The sequence below is a fragment of the Gambusia affinis genome, linkage group LG14 (genome assembly GCF_019740435.1).
Source record: "Gambusia affinis linkage group LG14, SWU_Gaff_1.0, whole genome shotgun sequence".
Classification (NCBI taxonomy): domain Eukaryota; kingdom Metazoa; phylum Chordata; class Actinopteri; order Cyprinodontiformes; family Poeciliidae; genus Gambusia; species Gambusia affinis.
Genome location: NC_057881.1, coordinates 14,076,541 through 14,103,029, shown reverse-complemented (window position 1 = coordinate 14,103,029; position 26,489 = coordinate 14,076,541). Strand labels below are relative to the sequence as shown.

Genomic DNA, 26,489 nt, shown 5'->3' with positions numbered 1-26,489 from the left:
TGTCTTTTTTTTTTCACCAATAAAATGAAATAAGCTGAAGTTTACACTTTCCTAGATGACTGTTGCTGTTTCTCCATGACCAATAATACCTGTAGAGTAAGAGGAACATGTATATCTTTTGGACTGTAATCATCAGCTTTTCCATCAATGTTAACAGTAATTGTTTCTATCATATATGAAATATTAATTAGATTTTGTTTTTTGTCTCGTGTAGCTGCTGTATAACTTTAAGCTCCCCCCTTTCCCTAATTCATACCTCTGTGTGGCATCCAGCTGTTTCATTTCATTCCAAATTACTTTCATTTTGTAGCTATAAACCAAACATCTTCTATGCACAAACCCATTCAGTATCAGTTTATTTCTCCTGGTATCTAAACACTGGTGATCAGTATCCAAAAGAATTGCCACATCTCATGAGTAGCAACTTTTAAGTGACTGGGCCGGTCATTTAGTTCCTTTGCCAATTTGCTCCTTGGTTGTTCGGGTTGTGTCATGCCTTTCTTTGTGGGGTTCAAAATGGATTGTCCTGTGATGTGCCGTTTTTGTCTCGACCACTACATGCATCGGTTCTTACCCACCAGGGTGTTGTTACAGATCCACTTTGACAACCAGCGATTTAAGGTAATGTTCTTATTGTCTGATGAAAGGAAGAGGTGGTTTTTATAATGTTAATAAATAATTGGGAATTGGCAACAGACTGGAACAAAGTAAGAGTGTCACTGGGTAAACTGACATGGTTCTGATCATCACTTGGTCCGTTTCAGTGATGTTGTGTTTCTCATAGGCCTAGAAACTCTCTGAACCACTGCTCTTTTTGTGTTTGTTACGGCTGTGTCCATGACTCCTTTTTTATGTGTTCTGGTAACATGTTGACCTTCACTGCAGATTATATTTTCAATATTTTCTGAACAGAGTTTATCATCAGCCATGTAGACTTTCTTCAGGAATCATAAACTGCACCCCAGAGCTCCTAAATGAACGTCTCTTAAGGCCAAAACCTGCAGGAGAAACTTTTCATCCTCTCCTTCACGAGAAGGCGGGAAAGGGTGGTAATACCCCACGCCATCCATGCAGTGCTCTGCTTTTTGTCAAAAGAAGCACAAAGGCACCTGGCAATACATTAAGAGAAAAAATTGGTGTGTTATACACTTTATGAGCAAATATTTCCAAGTCCGTCTAATACCCCTCAACGTTTGTTCCATGCTGTTCACGGAGGAGGTGCAGTCCAGACAAAATGCCTTTGTCTAGATGCCACATTTGCAGAAGATGTTGTTTCACTGATGTGAACTCACTGAGAGGCAGCATGTGTGTGCGTGTGTGTGCGAGTGTATTTGGGAAAATAGCAGGTGTTACACTGACAGCTTTAGCGAGATGAGTCTCCTTGGAGTTTAGTATTGTGGGAAAACACATGTTGTCCACATTCTTGTGAGGGTCTGAGAATAAGAGGTTTAACTGAGGCCATGTTGCCAAAAGAGACATTGCATGTGGACTTTTTCAGTGTGCATGAACAGGCCCAGATGAGTTTCTGAAGCCATTACTGCATGCATCCTGTCCAGTTTCCTCTGTATGCTGCGAATGCCACAGGATGAATCTAAAAATACCACGGGCCCAAGAGGAAAAGAAGTGAAGATGGGAAAATCATTTACACAAGTGCAAGACGAACAAACACAGTAGTCTGGAAGCAGGGGCTGCAAACTCTCAGTGCCACAGACTAATTTATTTTTAAAGGTATTCCTCTAATAAACAAAGTGAAACAGATTTAATTTTGTGAGGAGGATTGTTGCCCTGTTGCATCACCTTGTGTGCAAAAAGGATGTGATTGTCCAAGAAAGCCAAAAGTGACTGGAAGTGGTTGGTGGGGAAGTGGAGCTGAGATAAAAAAACAACAAAAAACATCTTGTTTTTAATGATGATGCAAAGTTTCAATAACAACAATAAAAAGAGACACAAAAAACAAAGGCTTATGGTAAATGTTTCTGTTATTATGTTATGCCATCCTCAATTTCTACCTTATTTATTTATTTATTTATCATTAATTTGAATTTTACATTTATTTATTTATCATTAATTTGAATTTTACATTTATTTTTTATTTTTTTATTTTTTTACATTTCTGATGGAAGGCTGTTGTACAACCCTGAGAAGGACGAAGGTTCGGCCTCAGTTTGTTGGTCAATATGAATTCAATCTGATTTTCCATCTAATCTGAAACTCTTTACAAATATTTTTTCATCTACTTCATGGCATGCCTTTGATCATTTTTGATGGCCATTTCTGCTGGGGCCCCCTTCAAAATGAAGACAAGAAACCACATGTTTGACCCGGTGAATCTAGGAGACCTGCAGCATCAAAACCGCATCCAGCACAGCCCAGATACGGACGGTGGAAAAATGAGAGCAAGATAAATCATTTCAAACATTTCGGAGCACGTTCCACCTTAATTTAACCTATGTCAAGTACAACTCAGCTGGAACGCCAAACTGATTTAATCCAGGCAGGAAATAGTAATAAAAAAGTATGATAGGGTTTGCACACAGACCTCTTCCCACCCAGTAAACTCTAATATCTGTCAGATACTCTAGCTGAGCACTTTATACATTTTAATCTTCCTCTAGTAAAGACATACTTTTGTTGATTGTGGGTATCCTTTGGGCCATTTCCAAGCTGAAAGAGAAGCATTTGTCAACAGAAGCCGACCAAAGCTGACAAGATTGACTGATATTTGTTTAAACGTCCATTTCCAGCTGAAGAAAAACAGTCCCCAAGCATGATGCCTCCTCCACCATGCTTCAGTCTGAGTATGACAATAACCGTCTCTCTAAACTCTGTCCCATAGTACATATAATGTCTTGGAGTCCTTTTGACTCTGCAGAGGGTTTTGCTGTGAGATGTGATGAAGACAACTTCATTAAAAGAGAGCTTGGGCCATTATACCTATTTTTATAAATATAAACTTGTGATGTCAGTTATTTAAACTCTGTAAAAGAAAGGGACATAGTCACACTTTTTGTTTTGGGGTGTGTGTGTGTATGTGTGTGTATGAGAGAGAGAGAAAGAGAGAGCTCACTGAGGGAACTGACTCACAGCTTCAGTAATTAGACATGATTCTGACTAAACCCAGAGCAAATCTGTAGGAGATAAAGATACAGAAGAAGACTTGTGCGGGTATCGTGAAGACACAGTGATGATAAGGAGGAGGAGGAAGAGGTGGAGGAGTAGCAGTGGGCAGTTATGAGGAGGAGAAGGAGGAGGAGGAGGGAATCCATATGGGAAGGAGCAGCCCGCGGCTCCGCTGCAGCGAGACACAGAGACCGGAGGAGAGGACGAGGAACCTCATTTCTGTCCGGAGATGAAAAAGTCTTTAATCACACACTGAGCTGTGGGACTTCATTCGGTGCCAGCATGTATTTTGGTATGTAAACGCAGCATTAAGCTTTCACTCTCAGGGGGTTTGAGGGGGATTGTTATTTATTTATTAATTTTTTTATTAAATCACAGCAGATTCACTTGTTGCATGCATTTTTAGATCTGCTGTCAGTTATCTGCCGAAATACTCAATCAGATGTGGTGCTCATCGCTTACAAATGTCAGTTCAGTCTTAATGTTCCACTTTCAGTGCAACGTACAGAAATTTACAATCCAACAGTAGAAATTCATAGGAACAAATGTCATTCAGAAAGCATAGAGCCACGATGTGTTAATATCCTCAGCAGGGTTTTACAAGTTGGTTGTATCGTGACAAAAAGTGTGGATATCTATTAACTAAAATTTTATTTTGGTTGGCTCATTCTGAATGGACATAATGAGCGTGTGACCTGGATTCTGTCGTCTCATGTCCAAGTTTGTGCATTTCCTGAAAATCATTTCTTCTCTGTAAAGTAAATACCCAAGTACACACAATGCTACATGCACACACATGCGAGCCGTCAGCCAAAGGCAATCAGAGTAATGGCAGAGCGGATGGGTGTGTTGGCTGATTTTGATGATGATGATGATGACGATGATTAAACTTGCACCCCGGTCCTGATTCAAGCTGTAATCAAGCTGGGAGAACATGTAAACTGGAGAAACACAAACAGGACGCTTATCACGCCGGACCCTCTGGACTGGTTCTGTGTGTGTGTGTGTGGGTGTGTGTGTGTGTGTGTGTGTGTGCGTGTGCATGCATGCGTGTGTGTCTACAAACCTCCTGAGATTTTCATCAAATACTTTGTTTGATGATAGGGTTGGTTATCTAACTACTTGCCTGTGCCAGAGAATTATTTTGATAAGACTTTAATAACTAAGCCTTTAAATAAAAAAAAAATAGAAGGAATGACTGAATCTACTCTAGTGGAAAAATTGACAAACCTGTTTCTGAAATGTTCTGCAGGGATTGTCATCAGTCCAGTTTCACAAGTGTCCAAAATAGACAGTGTTGAATTAAAATGTAGTTTGCTTTCTACAAGCTATAAATCAGAGACGTTTCTTGGATGAATCTTAACGTTTGCTGAGCTCCTCCCTCTGTATCTCATGCCCAGATTTTTGTTGCTGCAAATAAAAATAATGCTTTCACAATTCATACCCGTGTTTTTAAAGAATCGGTAATCAGTGTGGAATAATTTGGATTGGGTTTTACCCACTTGTATGTTGGCATTTTCATGCATGTTGAAATCTAGGGTGATTTTAATGCCAAGAAAAACAGATAACATGTTTCTGTCTTTGTGTGTGCGTGTGTGTGTGTGTGTGGGTGGGTGGAGGAGGGCGTGCGTATGTGCGTGTGTTTACAAATTGAATGAAGGTTACATAAATCACACTAATACTTTGTCACACTGTTGTGCATCTGCTTTTAGTTTTAACTGTGTAGGATGACATGACACCAGAGGAAAAAGTGCTTCAGTTCAGCCATAACCCAAATTTAATCTGACCTCTCAAGACTCATAGGATTAAAAATCTTTGGATAGCACTTATCTACGTCCTTGAGAAGACTCATGTACGTAGAAGGTCAATTTCATTCCCAGAGGGTTGGCTGATATGAAAATAAATATACAAATAAGTACCACGAAATCTCAAAGTAAAAGTAACGTACCTAATTCTGATGACCCAGAAAAGCGAGAACCTTTGATACCAGTAGACATGCACTATTCAGAACAGGAGGGATATGATGTTCCACAAAATCTCATCTTATTTCTTTGTATTTTTAGCTATGTATCAGGTTTTCAGTATCACAGCATACAGGGATAGGTATGTTTCAAAGCATCTCTATTCAGTGTGCAACAACCCGGTTAAAGTCGAACCAATGGTTAAGACTTAATTTGATGCCAAATTAATGCTTAATTTGGCATCACATATGAATCTTCAAATAAGACATGAACTTAGTGACAAAATGCATCAGTCTGTACATCTGAAATATTCAACGCAAGTAAAACCAGATGATGCTGGGAGTAAAACTAAACTTTAAACAAATAAAAACAAAACGATTCAGCTTTAGGTATGTTAGCTTTCATTTGCCTTCCTTCAAAACATGTTTGTTAAATTTGGTTTAGTTTAGGGGGACTGCCCAGACAACCGTACTTTTTGCGGATAATGCAGGACTCTGCAAATTGCAGCTATAGTATTGAGCTCTTTAGACCCTCCTTTGTGCATCCCAGTAATTCCTACCAGATACGGCAAAATTGAGCTGCGTTTTTAAATGAAAAGGTGACAAGAAAGGACTGCTTTCATCTGCGTGTATTTTTCAAACCAGCATGGAAATGGACAATGTGAGCACTAATAATTTCATTGAACAAATCTCAGACACACTATGTAACATTGGTTTACCCATTATTTTATCATTAAATGTGTAAATATTATTTTGTTTCATATTCAGTTGTTTACCTTTTAGTTTAGATTCCCTGCTAAGCTGTAACTTAATCAAGATAACGACAGTCAAGATAACTTATTTATCTATTATCTCACATAATGTGACAAGATATATATTCCTTGTTCCAAGACCTCAACACAGTAATGAAAGTTTGGTCACTAAAAACAACTTTTACAAAAGTAATAAGACTTTAAACAGAAACTGTCTTGAAAGACTGCGCCATCCGTCAAACTTAGTGACAAGATGTTTCAAAGCATCTCTAAAGGAAAAAAGTGCTTCAGTGTAGCCATACCCAAATTTCACCTGACATAAATGTGTGCAACTGAATAGTTGCACACATTTATGCATATGTTCTTATGCATAAATGGATAAGGACACTGAAACATAAAGCTAAAAGTTCAGCCTTTTCAAGTACATCTCCTCCTTTCTTTTCTCTCCCCACTTAGCTCTCGCCATTATCTTCATTTAAAACCGATCACTTAATCTTTGCTGCTTCCCTTCTGTGTCTCAGGTAATGTGTGCCACAGTCCCCTGCCGTCGCTGGCTCGTCCCACGCTGGGCAGAACCCAGCCGTCCCCCGACCCCAAGGCCCTCCTCCCCTTCCATCTGCTGCCTGGATTCACCGACGTGAGTACCGTCAGTCACTCTTGGGTGGTGGCACCGGACTGTCACTGCACCAAATATTAAATATTTTTTCTTCCCTTCCATCGAACCGGTTTGGTTTTTCCACTTTGCTTCCACCGGCAGAGTGAGAGTCGGAGGTTTGGTTTGTCTGCGTGGAGGTAAATGTTTCATATAAGCGCACTGCCTACACCTTTCCAAATATATCACCTGTGAAGCAGAGAGCGGTGACATTTCCACACGACCTGGGGGGCGTCAGAGCTGCTTCCTTGGTATTCCTCATGCAGAGCGTTTCTCCGAGCTGTCATTTCGGATTCCGTGTTTGTGAAGGGTGAAGGTGGAGGAAACGAATGCAGACCCGGTCCAGGCTCAGAGGAGAGGACCTTAATGTAATCCTGCCTGCGTAAAATATCAATGAAATCCAGTTTTGTTTTTTTGGAGGGTTTTTTAATAGAATTTTAAACATGAAAACATTTGCATTAAACCATATTCCACATCTGTCGTATTCCCAGCATTTGGCATACAATCAGATGCTCAGATCTGACCCACAGGGAGGTAAATGAAGGTTTTCACAGACAGTAATGTACGGATGTTTGTGCATTTTCCAAGCTGTCAGCAGGCAGTGAGCTATTTTCATTTTGCACCTGTTTAGGTGAACACTGTATATCTGCTTTAACTATATTCTGCAAAAGCCAGTCTGCCTGGAAATAAGATATTTGTTTAGGTCTTAGCGCATTTCCACTCTTTCACCTTCTCTTTTATCTCTTTTACTGTTGGAAGTCAATACATTTTACACTTTGCCTCTTTACACCTCCTGTCTCATTCTCAATTCCCTCCTTCTTTCTCCTTTAGTTTAGATATTTTTTTCCCTTTTTCTACTTTAGTATGATAAATTGGAGTGAAGATAAGTTTTTTCTAACTTTTAATATCAGATTGACCAGTGATGGAATGCTAATACAACGCATACAAATATATTTCTTTCTTAAAAATATTCCTGTTGATTTTTTTTTTTTGTTATTGTTGAACCCCATCTGACCTTTCATTTGATTTCATCCCCAGCTCTTCTTCGAGGCTGCAGATTTGGGTACAAACACATCAGTCATGTCAGTCATTGCAGGCTTTCATTTTGGTTTCCAGCTGTAATTTTAACTGGAACGTGTTTATTTTATTTTTTACAATAGTGTCACCGTAGGCATTTTCTCTTCTACGACTGGAATTGAGAACTTTCTAAAATGTGTGAAAGAAAATGCATCAAACATGCTGCCCTTCATTTGGTTCCGACTCATAAAAAAATAAATAAATAATAAAAAAAAAAATAGAGTTGACCTGCATATTTAAACACACGAGAAATTGATTATTGATTTAATACCACAGCAAAAATCATCAACTTTCTTGTACTAAAAGAGGAAACACAGAGAGTTAAACATGCTGTAAAAGAAAACCGAACATAAATTTAAATATTTATTTATTTAAATAATAAACAGCTGAAGTCACTTCTGACTGTTCGCTCCATGCTTTAGTGATCCTTGACATGAGCTGTGCTGTGTCTCTGTCTCTCACCTCTGGGTTATTGCTTCCCTTTAACCTAAGAATGCCATTGTTTCATAACCTGGAGCCAAAAACGTGTTTCCAACTGGAAGCCTTGCAGTAAATCCCCTTAACACTGGTTTACTTCCCACAAAAGTTTATCCCGATGTCCGGCTTGGATAAGTTTTGTAGCCAAACTGTTTACTCCATTCTGTCATGTGTGGCGTGTGGGCCTGCACACGTGTGTATGTGTGAGTTGGCTCAAACCTGACACCTACCCGTTCAACATTAAAAACGTTTTTTTTGTCAAGCAAAACATCCACCCTTCACATGTCAATCAAGGGAAACAGGGTAATGTAACTTTCTAAATAAAGATACATAAACTGTAAGAATGTTTCATCTCCCTTCTGGATTAGACACTGAAGGCTAAAGCAACAAAAGCAGAAGAACGAATGTCGTATTCCTAGAGTAAATTAATTTAAACTGAGTTGGCGTACAAGTGACCTCAGCCAGTGTGCGTTTTCGTACGTCTTGAGCTTTCATTCTTCCCTCAGTGAAGATGTCATGGGCATCAGTCTGCCTGTATTGATGTGGAGGTTTTTCTTTGGTACACATTTGTTTTGAGTCCATTTGAGCTCGGATCAAGCTCTTACAGTGGCTTGTGTTTCTATTTTTCTTTTAGCTGGTACAAAAAACTGATTCCAAGAAAATTTGAATGTAATACTCTCAAAAAAGAAGAAAGAAACAACTGATTCCTGTCGTTTTGATGTCAGGAGTTCATGCACGGCTGTCATGGTGATCCACAATAAACTGTGGACTATTCGTCACCATGAATGTTGGACCTTGATTATGATCCAGTTAAACAAAAAAAAAAGAAAAAAAAAAAGAAAGGAAAAGTCTGCTTTGTTTCACCCAAAGAAATGTTTCAGCCTCAACCGGCTCCCTGGAGCTGAGAGCGTCTGACAAGCTGCCGCTGCCGAGTGTCAGCGAGTCTGAAGAAAGACCGAGCTGATTGTAATTGATGCTGTGTGCTACGTGTGACCTCTTCATTCTGGGGATTTGTATTTGCAGGTGATGTGATTTCTGTGTGTGTTTTTGTGGGGGGGGGGGAATGAGTAAAAATGGGTGAGCTGACTTTGCCACAGGTGCTTGTCGGCTATGAAGAGCATGAAAGGAGTTGAGGGTAGGAGAGCGAGACCACTGGCAAGCAAGAAGGCGACTTTAATCAGATGGAAGTGAGGGGAGAGTTTAGAGGTGAGCAGATGGAGAGGTGGAGTGGGAAACGTGTGATCAGAGGTGAACTGCAGGAGCTCTGACGTTCAGTCTCTTCCAGAAACACAAACACCACACTCACAGTTGCTTGAAAGGTTTTTTTAAAGTAACATCCTGGATTCTTGTTGTCATACTTTGCTTTTTCAGGAGTAACACACAAAAGAATAATCTTCAAGTGGGAGAGTAAGAAAGCAGTGAGGACAGATGCGCATTCCAGCACCGCTGCTGCCTCCGAAAATCAAAAACAATCTGAAAGATTACACATACGCAGGCTCAGTTTTTCATGTCTGAACAGGAATTTAGCTAAAATCCTTGCAGCTGTTCTCTGTTCCTGGCGCTAGCAGAACAACCTGACTGACCCGTACAAATGTCCAGTTTAAATAAATTCATGTTTTTCTTTTTATTACAATAGCATAGTTTCACATAGAAACGCTGTAAAAACTATGGGTGTATTTATTCAGCCCCTCAAGAAACAAATGTTTAAAACAAAATCAGTTGCTATAAAATTAATGCAACTTAATTTTTTTCTAATCAACTTCCTGTTTTTCTGTTTAAGAAGTGACTTGACACGGAAACCGATTTCTCTTGGCACTTCTTCAAAAGAGGACATGTCATTCAAGGCAGATGTGTGTTTATCAGTGCTGGGAAGTGAGATTTGCCCCCACAGTTTGCTTCTGTCTTTGTAAGTTGGTCATGTTTAAAAATGTCACTGTGAAACAAGGTAATATAAGAGCCAGAAAATGTGAGTAAATATGAAAAATTTGATTTAAAACAATTGGTCTCTAAGTTAACCAATATCAGTGTTTCTGATTTGTAGATAACAACTTATTGAGATTTACTGCATTCATCGTCCTGAGAAATGACCACTTCACCACTACATTTCTCATGTATTTTCATTACTTTTTGGACTGGGGGTTTTTGATATTTTTGATTTTATGGATGTCTCATTAAGCTGGCCTTGCCTTGGCTTGTGAAACCGAACCGTTTATCCAGGGGTCCCCAAAGTGGGTCCTGGAGGGCCGGCGTCCTGCATGTTTCAGTTCTCTCCCTGGTGGCACCAACAACCTTTTCAGCATGTCAGTGTTCTTCTTAGGCCTTCTAAAGAGCCATCATTTGATCCAGGTGCGTTAAACCAGGGAGAGAACGAAAACATGCATGAGGCCGGCCCTCCAGGACCGACTTTGGGGACCCCTTTGACAAGGAGAGAAATAATGTTTTCTTAAAGGGACAGGTTGGTTTGGACGGCTTTTCTCTCTTAAAAATTAAATAGTTATTTGAAAACTGTTTACTTGAATTATCTTTGTGTGGTGTGCAGAGTTATGCGTTGACATTTAACTTTGACAAAAACGGAATAAATCTGCAAAGGGCCAAATAGTATTTCACAACAATCCAGAAAGAACTTGCCTGAACCAGCTCAAATCTCAAGTCAGAGCTATAAATAAAATGTTTAACAGCTGCGGCAGTAAAATACAAGGCAAGAAAAAATTTTTTTTATTTGGTACAAAAAGTACAGATGTGGGTACAAAAATATAAATGCAATAAAAGATAATTAATTTAAAGTTTCATACACATATTTGCCACCTCAGTAAGTTTGGAACCTGTGGCATAATAATGCTCAAGTTTTTTTTTGTTTTTTTTTGGAGGGTTTTTTCTGCCTAATGGTTCATTTTTCGTCATTCAGGCCTGTTGATCACTAAGATTACTGATTTCCAGTAGTGCCTTGAGATGTTTAGATATTGATGAAAAGCGTAAACACGAACATTTGAGAGGAAAATTCAAGAGATTTACTTGTGGAGTAAAAGAGCGATGATGAAAGATCTGGAATTTCGTCATTAAGTTATTGATTTTCTGATGCTTGTAAAGCAACACAAGTGTTTCTGCTTTCTTCAAATTATAATGTCTTACACTGAAACAGACCTGAACCAGGCACTCCTGCAGGTTTAAAAGATTGCAGTAAAAAAAAGCTTGTTCTTTTTTTTAATGGCTTACAGAAGCTGTGGTCAGCACGGCTTCCTGGTGGTCCAAATGGACTCCAACCAAGTCATGAAGGAAAACAGTCTCTGGGCAACTTTAGACAATTTTAAATTAAGAGCCAGATCTCTGAATATTATGTGGCCGCACTTTCTTTTGAAGCTTCACGAAGTATCTAGAATGGATTTGGCACATTGTGGCTGAACTATTTAGACTTGTCTTGCCATCTTCAGCTACCATACTCCATTTCTTTAGATCTATTTGATGCAATCTGGGCTGATTAGAGAGATTTTCTTGTGAAACACACTAAACAGAGGGTCATTTTACTCTACTACTAGTGCATCAGGATGTGGACAACGTCTAGCATACAGTGGTTTTCCTTCAATCTCTGTAGGACATTGTCCCTTGAGAGGAAATTTTGCTACTGGAAAAAATGAGATTCTGTAAACTTGCTTTTCCTCCTATGAGAAACACTACTAATAGCAAAAAGGCTGGTTTTTATTAGTTTGTAATGGCATCCAGAGTGATGTTTCCATCAACAACAGCGTAGGGGTGTTCAAATTTCCATCCTTACATGCAGTCCAATGGGTAGAGGACTATTAAAATAAAGTTGGAGTGTGCAAGTATCTCACACTGAAGTTGAACTTCGTGATCTTGTACCTGGTAAAGTGCAAAGAGAGTAATACAGCCTAGAGACTAAAATCTTTGTCTTTCTTGTGAAACTCCCAAGAACATCAGTGAACAGTGACTTTCAGGTCTTCCTGGACTCGATAGGATTTAGGTGTGAGCTTTGACTAGGTCATTCTATCACAGAAACATGCTCTGATCTAAACTATTTCATTGCAGCTCTGCCTGAACGGTTGGTCTCGTTCTCAAGCTGGACCTTCTATTCCAGACTCTCTTGCCTCCTCAGGTTTTCTTCTGTAGCTCTACTCACGATGTTGTCAACTTCACTGTTAAGGAAAAAATTTTCATAGTATGATTATTGCATAATCATGCTATGAGAATTTTTTGAGGATGGATTTTCAGTGTTGACTTTCTGACACACGTAGTGTTTTGCAGGCAAAATCTGAGCCTCCTGTTACCATGAGCCTCTTGGCTGATTAACTTATGCTCAGTGTGTTAGCTTGGAGCAGACAACATATAAAGAAATAATACTTAATAAGCTGCAGCAATTAAATTTAAAGATACAATGCATACATTTCGTCTCATAGATCAATGATATTTTTTTTATTTTGTGTATTTTGCTCAGTTGTTATGTGAAAATACTGTGATGATTTAGTTTTGTTTCAAAGATCTGAATTAATCTGTAGGCTAGAGAATAAAGCAGCCAATAAATATCTGCTCATAATGTAATTTTACTGCTGCAGTTCACCGCTGAGTTTGCTGTCATGTTTCAGTTACTTTAGAAATTCAAGCCATGTGTTCAGGTATATGTGAGTCACTAAAACTCATTGCCCCCTGCCGTTTTATATTAAGACCAAAACTGAGCTTCTTCTCCGCACCGTAAAGGTTACAGAAGGAGGGTTCAGTCTGGATGGCTTAGCTAAAGGCCGTTTCTTTACATGAAGAGCCCACATACTTCAGTTTATTAAGGCTTTGTGCAAAGAAAGGAGCGAGAGCTGAAAACGTGGCTCATGTTCTTCCGAACTGGTGATGCTCCGTTGTTAGCTTGTTCAGTTTGTTTTAGGTCCAGATGCAGGTGCTCTAGCGTGACAGTCATAGGCTCTGACTGCTATTTATTTTGTGTACTTGGTGAATTAACATATTCCACCCACTTTTATTGGCACCAAATGTAAGGAAATGCAAATGAATCTTTTATTGCAGCAGCATAGTTTTTTAGGGGGGAGGGACTTAATTTAATAAATGAATGATTTTTACTAAATTGTTTGTTGTTACACTTTATGCCGCCTCTGTTGCTAATGTTTTTGCATCCCTTTCTTGCTGGTATGAGACTACTTAATCTACTCTATTTTACATCTCCTTGCATTTCAATTAAGGTATATTGACTGGGAGCATAACATGGTTTCCACATATTTGTTGGTTGTTGTAGTCCAGGGCTGCATAGTGTCAAGTAGCTCTTGGGTTCAAATTTCAACTGGTTACGATCTGCAAGGAGTGTATCTCCAGTCCAAATAAAATTAGGGTTTAGATTGGTTAATTCTCTAAACTGACTATGCACAGATTGCCAGGACAATGAATGGATGAAAGTTCACTGAAACCCATCAGAGTTTGTTTAACTCTTGTGATTCAACAAGATGCCACCAGTTCTCTATAAGTGAACCTCTAGAATATCTTTACTGTCTCTACCGTCAGGCTCAGGATAAACTAAGGTCCACATCCAGCTTTCTTTGTCACAGTTTGTGTTTAGTTCAGATGTTTAAATTCTTGCTCTGGTTGTGAATATCAGTAGGTTATATTTAGTCAGTTTTCTTGAAGCCATTTTTTGACTTAAGAAGATTTACACAAATTACGTCTCTGCCTTACTTGATTCTAAATATAAAATGATATAGCTTACTTTCATGGAAATTCACAGTAGTGATAATAAATGAGGAACTAAAAATGTTTTAATATGTTTCTTTCTCTAGTGAATAAATCAATTCAAAGGCTGTATTGGATAAAACTTTCATGTAAGATTGTGCTCTTGGAATACATTCATTTTAAGAGTTGTAACATCTTTATCAGGGAAAACCTTTTTTTTTATGGGTATTTGGATCAAATCAGATGCATTTGTTGCCAAAGGACAGAAAGCTAAACATCACAGAGCGCATATTAAAAAGATTTATGTGAACATGCTGACGCTCATTTCTTTCAGCACACTAAAAAGGTGAGAACCTGAGAACAGACTGACCTGCTGTAAATCCAATATTCTCGGTTTATTGACTGCCGAGTTTTAAGCTTAAAGGTGTTGGATGCTGAATGAATTTAATGTGCAAAGTGCAATTTTGCATCTGATGTGCGGTGTTATAGATGCTAATGTGCTAATTATGGATTTTTTGGTTTCACATTTCCTAAAAGGATCAGCTAACAGCAAACAAAAAGTGTTTATATCATCCTTCCTGCAACATGAGTCAGACTTCAAGCATTTATTATCTGTTGCAGCAGATGGATCATCTCCACAAAGCTCTGATTAGCCCATGCTTCGGGTTAACTTCACCCTTGAAGAGGAAGCCCGGCTCCTGCGGCGTTTGCCGAGTGAGATTCAACTCTGAGGTGGGTGGTGTCTCAAGGGAAACATTCACTTTAAGCTGTTACTCCTGTGCCGTCTTTTGCTTTTTCACACACACCCTTTTTATGACAGTTGAACGGCTGACGAGACCTGCCCTTGATTCAAGGCTGTTTGACTGGATCCGAGGAAGTTTAGCTGCCTTATGCAATGTCTGATTGACTGAGGAAAACATCTAATGTCTCCCTTTCAATAAAAAAAAAAGCTTTTGTAAAATCAACCAGACAATTTAGAGGGTTTTAGAGGTCACAAGCTGCAGAATTTTAGGAATTAAGGTGTAAAACTTAGAAAGCTGTTACAATCTGACACTGTTTACCTATAACAAAAAGTGTTTATATCATCCTTTCTGCAACATGAGTCAGATTTCAAGCATTTATTGAAATCTTGAAATAAATGCTAACAAAGGTAAACACACAAAAGGATAAAGTGATTAATAGACATGATGTGAACCAAATCTAAAATTAGTTTATTCCATTTTAATTTTTCTTAAAAATATCAGTCACTGACTTTATTTAGCCAAGCGAACGTCCCATTGGTTCGCTTGGCTAAAGAAACCTTGAACTTCTACATTCAAGCTTGTTTACATGCAGTTTCCTACTTCTGTTCATGCCGACTTGAAAAAGAGGAAACTCCTAATTTTTTTAATGTCAGCATTACCAAGAAGTTTTATTTTTATATTCACAAGATAAGTGTCCAAAACAGCAGCTGTATGATTGGAGATGCCTCATCTGGCAAGGCAATAAAAGCTCAGAAGGCCACATTTGGTTACTGCATATTTGTTGAACAGTCTCAAGAAACTTTTAAAGTTTGTTAGACCTGTCGCTATGTCATCACAGTATAATATAGTTTGAGACAGATAATCTGTGGAAAAAAAACAAGATCCTCTGCCTACTCTCTAACTACAAAATATACGGCTCAAAATAAGAAATATAATGCTTGTCAGAAACGACCAGTCAGAACCAGGAGGAAAATCTTAGCGCTGTTGCTCAGGCTCGTGTAGTCAATGCTCACATTCTCCCCATTGCTCCTTGCTCGCTGCTACGCTACAACTTCTCTGAGCCTGCCACAAGTGCTCAGCACATACATGAGTATGATTGACAACGCTTCCTTATGGTTCTTATTGGTTGTTTTTGAGTGGAAGTGAATGGAGAGAAGGCAGAGGAGTTGGATTTTTTTTCACAAATTGTATGTCTTATACTGGCATGACAAAGCGACAGTTTTGACAGATAAATAAAAGTTACATACTGCAGCTTTAATCAAAATTTGAATTTTACTGTGACTTTTAGAGCACTAAGTGAAGAAGTAGCATCTGTGAAGACCAAGGAACCGAAACAGTTATGGAGAAGCTTAAAACAATGTCACGGCTATAAAACAATATCCTGAACTTTGAATATCTCACGGAGCTCTGACCAATTCATCATCACAAAGAGTAAAAATGGCACAAGTGCAAAACTACCAAGAGCTGGACATCAATCTAAGCCGACTAGCAGAGCAAGGAGGACGTTAATCAAAGAAGCAGCAAAGAGGCCTGTGGTAGCCGTAGCTGCAGAGCTCCACAGATCATGAAGGAGAATCTGTTTGCTGTTCGGCGACTGGCTGTGAACTGCACAAAGCTTTCTTTTAGTGAAGAGTAAAAATAAGGAATCCATAACAAGTCCCGTTCGCAGTTTGTCACAATGTAGATGACACAGCAAACAAATGAAAGAAGGCAATCTGGTTAGACGAAACCAAAGCTGAACCTACCAAAGAGTGTGTGAAAGGAAATCTAACACTGCCCATCACTCTAAACACCACCCCCACCATTAAACATGGAGAAGGCAGCATCATGCTGTGATAATGCTTTTCTTCAGTGATGCTGGTCAGAATTGATGGGGAAATGAATGGTTGTAAATTCAAGAGATTCCTGGAAGTAAACTTTTTAGAGGCTGCAAAAGATTGGGGTGGAGGTTCACCCTCCAGCAAGATAGCAACTCCCAACACGCAGGCAGATTTACAGTGGAATGGTATAAAACAAACCATATTTATTTCTTGAAATGTCTTAGTGAAGCCTAAATCAAATTGGGAATCTGTAACTTGAAAATTTATGTTCACAGAAAGTCTCTCTCCACATAGACTGTGCTTGAGCCATTGTGTAATGGAAAATATTACATAAAAAACTTTAAATCTTTTATGTGCAACACCAGTAGAAACACTCCCGGAAAGATTTGCAGCTGTAAATTTAGCAAAACCTGGTTCTACTGTACCAGGGGGTGAAAATAAAGACGCCGCAGTTTCCCGTTAACAAAAAACATGGAATCCCTGTTTTATTGTCCAACCTGCATTCTAACATTGAAGTGTGGAGTTGTAAGTTGATAGAAAAAAAATGTCAAGGGGCATTAATACTTTTGCAACTCCCTGCACTTGTAACCTAGTTTCTGCATGTCATGTGACTACGGGAGCGAAGGATTCCTCATGTAAAGTGTTGCAATGTGAAAGGATCTGTGCTGGTTTTGCTTACTTTTATGTTTTTATGTTTTCTCTCACAACATACAGGCTCAGGCGTCCTCTCACTACAGCGGCACAAGGCATGCGAAAAGACTCAAAGCTCTGGACGCCCCAGATTCTAAGATCAAGACCTTCGAACCAGTCGCCAAGGAAACCACATCACAAATCCTCTCGTCATCCTGCTCACAGCCCTCTGGCTCTGACACACCATCAGAAGGTGTGTCTGAAGGCAGGCGCGCTCTTCTGTGCTTTTGTGCATGTGCGTATGGACTTCACTTACATGACAGAGTTAGATATACGAACATGCAGCTTGAGCCTTCTCTTCTCAGTCACGACTTTAACTCTTTGATGTGAGAACCCTCCTGCTGCGTTGGGTTGCACAGCGAGCAGATTAAAGGTTGAGCATTATCCTCTCCTCCGTCTTCGTGTCTACATTTTCTGACCTCATTCAGTGGCCTCCTGAGATCAAAAGCACATCGAAAAACGCTTTGAATGCGATCTGTGGGCAGCTGTACAGTGCGCCTGTAGCGTGTGTGCGTCTGGAGGCATGTCGGCATTACTGTGGAGGTGTGCCGAAGCATTCACCGCTTCCCAGCATATGTGCATTTTGTTTTGGTTTTCTTGCCCCTGCTGATGCCTTTGTGTAGGTGTTGAGAAAAAAAAAAAAAAAAAGCAATAGGTTTCACCAGGCTTAAAAACAAGAAAGATTGTGCATCCATTCCTAACCCTTCAAAAGTAGTTTTTGGTGTTTGAGAATGAATGAAAGAAGATTTCAGACTGGAGTTTGGTTTAGGTTGAGTGCTTGAATATCTAGACAAAGGGAGATCAGTGAGCGCGAATATACACCCACTCAGCTAGGCTGGGCTAATCATAGTAAATAGCATTGAGTGATTCTGTTAAATCAGCCTGTGCTCCTCGAGGATCAGGTTAGGTTCTCACTAAAGATAACAGAGCCAACTAATCTGTATGTAGAGCTGTCAATTAAAGAGCTTGCAGTCAGATCCAAAGGGAAATAACTGAGTGTTGCGCGACAAGAGAAGTTGATAACACTCATAATCACCTTTTGCCTGGTGAGTTTTTAGCTTTCGTCTGGAAAGAAAAAGTAATTTGATTGACGTCTCAGGGAACAGTCAGAGACCATTAATTATAAGGAACTCAACGAGGATGAGTTCATTGATACATGAACAGCAAGTCAATTGAAGCATCAGCCAAATCCTTAAATCTGGACTTAGAAATTGACTATTATACTCAGGTTAGAGATGTAACATATTATGAAATATCATATAACTTTCCAATCAACCTCTCTTCCAAATTTATCAATCAGTTACATTTCTAGAGACGAGAACTTTAATTTATTTGACTTATTCAAAGACAATGAGACAAAGACCAAGAGCTATTAATCAAACGAAACTACAAATGTACTATTGATCGTCCGTGATCTGTTCCTCCATTCCGACTTATCCTAGTGCGGATCTCCAAAAGCAACTGGGTAAATGGCACATCTGGGTAGGTCACCAGTCCAACACAGAGCAAACACAGGACAAACGACCATACAAACTTAGTGTTTAATCAAAAATTAATAACATACTAAAAGAAATATAAAACTTGAATCAGTTTCTTCACCCAAACAAAGTCACTTCTAGTATTAGTTAATGTCTTATTTTAATATACTTGCTATAAATACCTCATAGTTTCTCAAATCTTCAGAATAAACCGAGAAAGTAAAAACATTTTTTATAATTTACTCACAAAAAAGATTTCACCCAAAATCTTATCAGATACAGTTTGATTTTTTTAATGCAAGTTCACACTGTTTTAATAAACTTACCTTGACACATGATGTGGGATTTCAGTTTGTTCTTCATTCAGATCCAAAGTGTTAAATCTTGACATTAGTGTGAAGTTTTTTTTAAAGTATTTTTTCTGCTGTATGGATGTTTGATGGCCAGTGTGAGTCTCAAGTGTCATCTCACACTTCCTTATGCTTCATCTGTTTCCTTTTAAGCCATCTCTTTGAGTAACCATGTCTCTTCTGTTGAATTTCTCTGATTTTAGACCCCTCGGCCCCAAACTCGGCTCCAGACACAACATCTTTAAGTAGCGGTCTCGCTGAAGCAGCAAAAGAACCCACCAACCACTCCCTGCCAGCCAGTCCGAGGACAGCTGAGAAAGATGGCGAAGCCAAGACTCCAGATCAAGAGACAGAGGAAGAGAAAGCGAAACGACTTCTCTACTGCTCCCTCTGCAAGGTGGCTGTGAACTCTGCCTCTCAGCTCCAGGCTCACAACAGCGGTAAGAAACAGTGAGTGTGTCGTCAAGCACTACCTTTGTGTGTCGTGTTTGAGCCTTTGCTGACTTTACGTCATGTGTGCTCAGGTACTAAGCACAAAACGATGCTTGAGGCCAGAAGCGGCGATGGAGCCATCAAGTCTTTTCCCAGGATAGGAGTCAAATCTAAGATGGCCGCTCCGTCTGAGCCGTCAACTGGACTCCAAAACAAAACTTTTCATTGTGAGATCTGTGACGTGCATGTCAACTCTGAGACTCAGCTCAAACAGGTGAGCTGTGCTCCACGCTACAGTTTTGTTTTTTTTTACTTATGTGGAGGCAAATTTTACACATTCCAGCTTTAACCACTTTTAAATTAGTAACTTCTGGGCTGCCTGGCGCAATAAAACTGCAAAATAAGCAAACCGGTGTGAAGGTGTTGTGGGATTTTTGGTGCTTGAATATCATGCAAATGACGTGTTTCATCATATTATTGTTTGACATTAATGTGACAGACATATTGATATGTTTGACATATTAATGTGTCGAAACATATATCTAGATGACTTTATAATTTTTCAAATTAAGTGCTTGCCACTTATTTGCAAAGTTATAAAAAAAACTTAAAAAGAATAAAACATAAACGCGTTTTAACAAAACCACAAAGGGAGATTTCTTTGCAGATGAAAAGGCACTGGACTGAAAAACTCAGTTTATCCAGGGCAACTCATTGGCTTTTACCTTGAGAAAAAATAAAGCTTCTTATTTACGTTTAATTTTGAAGATTTTGTCCACAGTGCCTTGCAAATGAAATTTTTGGGATTTTTTATTTTAAATAAAATAAAAAAAATGTTTATATTTTTTATTTAAACAATATAATCACTTAAGATTAAGTGATTAATCTTAAGTGATTAAGACACTTAAGACACTCTTTAAGTGTCTTAATCACTTAAAAAGTGATTAAGACAATGTGATTATGTTGCGTGAAAGGTACTTTTTTTTTTGACTCATTACAATAGAAAGAATTATTATGCTTTTATGAAATGTGGAACAAAGGTTCTGGTGTTTTTTTTGTTTGTTTTTTAACGAACCATACTGTAGAGTACAACCTTCAAATGAAGTACCAGACGTCAGAGATCACAGTTTATCAGACTTCTTTTGCATAGACTCTAAAGCTTTAAAAAGGTCAGCTGTCTCCCGCATTTGCTATTCACACAGTTCAACAACTTCATCTCATTTCCCATCATGAATTGCAGTCATGTATGAGGATATGTGGGACTCTGCATGGTTTTTATTCCAAATCACAGTGGGTACATCTCACACCTGTCGATGCAGGTGAGTTAAAATCGCTGATCTCCCAAGATAATGAGCACAAAGCTACCGAGCCTTTTCTGTTTCAGTGAGCATTTGTGTCTGACGCTGTCCTCTCTGTTCGTGATGTGACTGCATAGTGTTGGTCTCCATACCTAACTGTTGCAAAGTTAACTTTGGCCAGGTGCTCATGAATATTTAACGGCTCGCTGCTGATTTTATACCACGCAAGTAGCAGCCATCTGTTTGTTCTGGTCAGTCAAATCAAAAGGACCTTCAGTTCTGACCGTTTTGGATATATAAATATATATTTTATAAAAACAAAATGTGTTTTTTATTTTCCGTTATGTCATCTGGACAAATTATTCATCTTTTGAAACAAAGAAGCCTGCTCCCATTTGTTTCTCTTCATCTTCACTTTTACACTCTTGCTGTGTCTGTCTGGATGGAACTTGCTGTACGTTTTATCTTTCCGTCTTCTGCTCCAGCACATCAGCAGCAGACGACACAAGGACAGAGCAGCAGGTAAACCGGCCAAACCAAAGTTCAGCCCCTACGCTCCCACTCAGCGACTCCAAAGTCTCCAGGCAGTGAGTGCTGTTCTGTCTCAGTCCTGTTGTTCTTTTCTCTCATCGTTGGGTTTGTGTACAAGAGTATATTCTCAGGGGCCCTTTTCTAGGAAGGAAACTCCCTGAACCCAGTGAACGAAAATGTCAGCTGTGAAAAACAGTTTGAGACAATTTTTCACCTCCTTATGGCTTTGATGTTTGAAATTATTCAGGATGAAAAAATGCAACATGTTCAACATTTATTGATAAATGTGTAAAAGGCCTTAAAATAAATCACTCCTTGATTGCAGAAGCCAAATTTCACATCGAAAAATTGAGAAAATCCAACCTTTTATTTGAGTACATCTATTCAGTCGCCATTTCCACCACAATCTAATCTATCCTAGCTGTAAGCCGATCTAATGACAGCATTAGGTGACTTATTTTTTTGCTGTTTTAATTGAGCAGACTGTTTACAAACTCTTTAAATATGACTATTACTTCATATTGTCCCAGGATATTAATATGAGTTGAAATTGAGGTCACTCTTTATAAGATGACAAACAATAAAGCAAAGCAGTCCAGTGAGGCACATTTATCTCGGAAAGCAGCGTAGAGTAAAAACATACACCTTGACATCAGTCACACAAAGAAGGATGGCAGGGAGCTTGCTGTTTGAAAACAACAGAAAAGATCGGGAAGTATCGAATGGAGGAAATTTAAAGTTTTCTATATGCCAGCCAGAGGCTTACTATGAAAAAGTCTTTTCTGTTTTACCACCAAAAACAAGAACATGTGAAGCTTGCAAAACACTCCTGCGACTTCAGCTGGAACCATGTGGTTGGTTCAGATGAAACTAAGGTTGAAGTTTCATCTCTGGGTTGTCACTTAAATGTGGTTTGGAACTTAAATGTACAAATGACACACAGCAGGAAACCAACAAGTGAGGCATAGTTGTGACAAGAGATTAGAATCAAAGAAACCAAACAAGAAACCCAAACATGGAGGAGAGGGGATAGTGGAGTGATCAACGGGTGAGTCTCATTAACTGAATTAGCAACAGCTATGGGACCAGAGGTGGGACAATGAATAGAGGGGTATTGTAGGAAAATGGCTAAAAACATGCACAGAAGGAAAACATGGGTGAGGAAACTAAAGCAAATACTAAGTGGACAGAAGAATCTGATACAAGCAAATCCGAAAACCACAGACTGCAACACCGAACACAAAGTCAACACGGGAATGTGAAGGTTAAAAACAAAACAAAACCCAAGAATCTACTAAAATACAAAATGAGCTCAAGCAGAGTGGCATTGTGAATTCTTTGAATTAATATAAGATGTAAAAAAAAAACAAAAAAAAAAAAAACGGATAGGATCTGTAAGCAAACTAAAATGTGGTTGTAGCCAGGTGTTTCAGCAAGATATAGTTCACTAGACCAAATCTATCAATGGTAAGAATGTCAAAATATGTTGCCAAACGGATTTTAAAAATCCCAACAATTTTGTGAAAGTCTCCACAGTAAAATTTCTCTCACTCATCCTTTTCAGTGTGAAGTAGTGATACTGCCATAAAAAAGGCAATTTTTAAAGGCACGGTGCCAAGGAGAGACCGGGGTGCTGTTCATGACTCTAATGATACCAATCTGAAAGTATCTATATGAGAAGAAAATAACCTGATGGCAGGCTTTTTTTTTGTTTTTTTGCGTGCTTCTTCCTCAGATAAGACTTACTCTGCGAAAAAACCAGGACTTGGCCAAACCTCTCGCCTCCTGTGTCCTACATCGTCAATTATCCGTTGCCGCTGCTGCTGTACCACCGCTGGCACCCTTCTCCCTCCGAACCGCAACAAACTCCAGTCACGCCCTGTTTCATGGTCAACCTCTCCCCCAGGCTCTGCTTCATCCAGCCGCTGGACCCATCTGTTCGCCTCACACGTCAGTTCTGTTTTCCTCCTTCTGACCACATCGGTATCTCAGCCAGCTTTGAGCGACGACAAGAACAAAGTCCCTAGATCCTAACCAGATCTGCCAGAAGACAGCACTCCCTGTTCTCAGCAAACCAACGGCGCGTCTCGAACCGCAGAGGAATGGTTGCAGACACAAGAACAAACACAAAAGATGTCATGACACGAGGAGATGGGGGAAAAAAAAGTGAAACAGTAAAAAATGAGGTATTTTTAGAGATGCTGTGGTGTTTGACTGTGTGCAGGTGCTAATGAAGCTTTCGCAGGTCTGCAATATGTGGAACCCGATGCATTATGCCATACGTGTTGAATGATAAAAATGTTAACAGCTGGGTATTTTGCAGCTATACAAATATAGTAGCCTGCAAACCTTTGGGCGCCTGAGTCACAATTAATCTCGTTAATGTAAAGACATTTTTATTTTTTGTTAAACTTTTTTTTTTTTTAACCACTTTTCCATTTAAACTAACAAAACAAAAATACTGAAGTATTCGCTCTCTGCATGGTGACACCTTGCACTTTGGTAAGCATTACAGCTATTAAATACTGGCAAAAAGCTATTTTGTTTGTTCTTCATTATTTCAGTTGTAACCATTTTGAAGCAAGGAAACGACTCCCAGAAACGCCTTGCTTCAGCTGACATTCACATGCAGTTATTCAAATGTCTTGTTCAAGTTAAGAAGTAGCCGCTATGACAGGCTTGTAGACAGTGGTTTTTAAGAAAAATCTTCTAAATTCGCATTCAGTGGCAAAAGAATGCAAATTTAATCTTATATCCAAGAAGTTTGTAACATCACTTAGTTAAATTAATGCTACCTTAACATTGCTTTAATGTTAAAGCAACGTGAGAGTTGCTTTAACATTACAGTTAAAGTTGCTCAGCTCAATTAGACTCCATTTAGTTTTTAGGGTTACAAAAATCTAAAATATACTTTAAAATACAGCGCCATCCTATAATTGCTGTAACAAATGTATTTAGACAAGGAACACTCTTTGTGTCATAGCTTCAAGCAAATCTGCTTTTAGATGTTACAGTTACAGGTAGAACTAAAGCACTACATGAAAACCCTCATCAAAAATGAAAAAATTGCTTAAGTCTGAGGTAACAAATCTTTGCTGCACAATAAATGTACAATATTTTAACATTTTATCAGTTAAAGCTGTTTAATTTCTTAAGAGAATAAAATTAAAAAAGGCCCCTTGATGAATATCTGTTTCTGATGTCTATATATTAATAATATGAGCAGAGGCTTCACTCAACAAACTCATTGTCTCTGTTCTTTCTTTCAGTTTTCGGAAGTTGGCAACCATAGTGAGGAGTTTATTGCCATTAGGAAGCAAAAACGTCTCCATGGCGCTCCTTCTCTTCTTCCCAAATATGAGTCACCAACATTGACGAAAAACGTATTAAAAGCTGCAGTTGCAGACTTAACTCTTCTTCCACTTGCATGGGAGGAAATGCTAACTGTGGTTGCCCAAATCTTTGCATGTCACTGTAAGCATAATGCCACTCAGAGTACTGTTTTTTTTTTTTAAACAGGTGCTGTGGATTACATGTAGGAGTGATTGCAGATGGTTTCTATTTTGCCTTACTTTAGGCAAAAAGCCTTTTCATTGATTAAAGTGACTTTAGAACAAATCAAATGCTCCAATATGCCCCATTCACTGAAAATTACAAAAACAAAATTTGTATCAGCATATGTAGTCACACATCTGCTTGCCGTAGGGATATTGGCCTCATTAAAAAAAAGCTGCAATGAAACATTGCTTCATTGTTTGTTTGTTTGTTTTTTATCTGACTATGTGTACGCCTAAAACACAGCCAGAAACTCTTGACAGACCAAGACCCCGTCAGACATTGCCTCCTTCAAAACACATAGTCTGTTGCTTTCTAACTCACACTTAGCTATCCTCCTTTGTTTTTAACCAGCATTCAAGAAATCTCCTGTTTTTGGTCTGTGTTCAGGTATTTTTCCCCAAAAACAAAATAAAGTACCTATTCAAGTTCGAGTTTAAAAGCTTCCTTACATGCACTTCCCTAAAGCTACATTCTCTGCAGTAAATCACTGCTGGAATGTTCTGCTTGATCTTAATGGTTGTCTCTGATGAAGCTTACATCACTGTAGCTCTGAGCAACGTTTTAGTGAGTTTAAAAAAAAAGACATTTTTAAAGCAGTTGGATGAAGTTGATGAGGTAGTACAAGCTCCAGGGCTTTACAAAGGAGGATGTGGACACATTGGCTACAGGGGCAATTTTAGTTCCTGATCCATTTATTTTATGCAGACAAAATAATGTAGATTGATAGTTAAATGTACATAGTATGTGGAACTTTATAATCAAGTGAAACATAAATAAAACTAGTCTGAAGAATGGTATAACATCTCAAATATCAGCGTAATGCACTGATCTAAAGAGATTCAAGGACAAACAAACCCAAATTTTTCTAAAACCACACTAAAAACCAATCCAGGAGGTCTTAAATGAACCAGGAACAACATTTAAAGCACTGCAGTCTCATTTGAATCAGTTGAGGTCTTAGTTTTTGATTCAATAATCAGTAAGATACCTTGGGGGGGGGGGGGGGGGGGCATCAATTTTAACCCATTAAGACCAAAATCCTTATTGGACACAAAGACCAGCCTCAAATGTTCTGATAAATATCTTGATGACCCAGAAGACCCTTAGAAAAAAGTATTGTGGATATTTGTAGAAAGTAAAACCTTTTAGAAAGTATAATACATCCTTTGTGAATCTAACAGTATTTCAGAGATTGGGCTGTGCAGCAGGACCAAAACGCACCAGTAAGTCGACTTCTGAATGACTGAGAACAAATAATATGAAGGCTTTGGAGAAGCGGTAGAAGAAATCTGGACTTGAGAAGAAGATGTCTGGACTTAAATGCAACTGAGAAACTTGGACATGGCCGCAAAAAATGTGGCAGCTATGGCCAAAAACACTACTTTAGAAATGTAAAAGACGCTTTATAGTAATTGTCACAACCAAGGTTTGGATGGTATTTTCCCTAACAACAAATCTTCCTTACTTTAGTTGTCTTTCTCTGATAACAAACCAGGGTGTGACATAAAAGCAGAAAACAGTAAATCTACTAAGGGGGGGAAAATACTTTTTCCAATTACTTCATTTGGAGACTGATTATCTACATGAAAATACAATAAATTAATACACACCATGCTAACATGGGCATGTGAGGATTTTGTAGGTTTTTTTGGGAAGCGTATAAAATACAGCATTTGCAAAGTATTCACTCTAAAATAATAAAAAAGAGAAAAAAGAAGAGAGAAAAAAGTTCACTGGGTTCTCCGCTGCCCGTGCAGGCCAGATGAGCAACGACATGAAATGTGAAAGCTGAAAGTGTACCTACTCTAAATAATGGCGTACTATTTCTTTTCAGAGGTCAGAAGCTGGGTCTCTGCCTCTCACTCAACTTTCCAT

General features: G+C 38.8%; 1 protein-coding gene across 4 annotated transcripts; it reads left to right on the top strand.

Annotated features, from left to right (window-relative positions):
• Positions 1 to 3,039: 3,039 nt before the first annotated feature.
• LOC122843643 (zinc finger protein 385D-like) lies at positions 3,040 to 24,797 on the top strand. Of its 4 annotated transcripts, none has more exons than XM_044138533.1 (8): positions 3,040 to 3,412; positions 6,354 to 6,469; positions 14,336 to 14,446; positions 16,992 to 17,160; positions 18,999 to 19,235; positions 19,320 to 19,501; positions 21,011 to 21,112; positions 22,792 to 24,797. In XM_044138533.1, exons 1-8 carry the CDS (start codon positions 3,232 to 3,234, stop codon positions 23,029 to 23,031), a joined length of 1,338 nt encoding a protein of 445 aa, XP_043994468.1. In that variant the 5' UTR covers positions 3,040 to 3,231; the 3' UTR covers positions 23,032 to 24,797. The 4 variants fall into 4 exon arrangements, with proteins under 4 accessions (XP_043994468.1, XP_043994467.1, XP_043994466.1 ...); XM_044138532.1 differs by having other exon boundaries at positions 3,103 to 3,412; positions 14,339 to 14,446; positions 16,992 to 17,202; XM_044138531.1 differs by having other exon boundaries at positions 3,108 to 3,412; positions 16,992 to 17,202.
• The last annotated feature ends 1,692 nt before the right edge of the window (positions 24,798 to 26,489 follow it).

Bases quoted from the DNA above. Each gene is read 5' to 3' on its own strand.
- LOC122843643 (XM_044138531.1), top strand. From the start codon at position 3,232: ATGAGGAGGAGAAGGAGGAGGAGGAGGGAATCCATATGGGAAGGAGCA. The intron at 14,447-16,991 runs GTGGGTGGTGTC...CACAACATACAG, and splicing joins GAGTGAGATTCAACTCTGAG to GCTCAGGCGTCCTCTCACTA. The intron at 19,236-19,319 runs GTAAGAAACAGT...ATGTGTGCTCAG, and splicing joins GCTCCAGGCTCACAACAGCG to GTACTAAGCACAAAACGATG.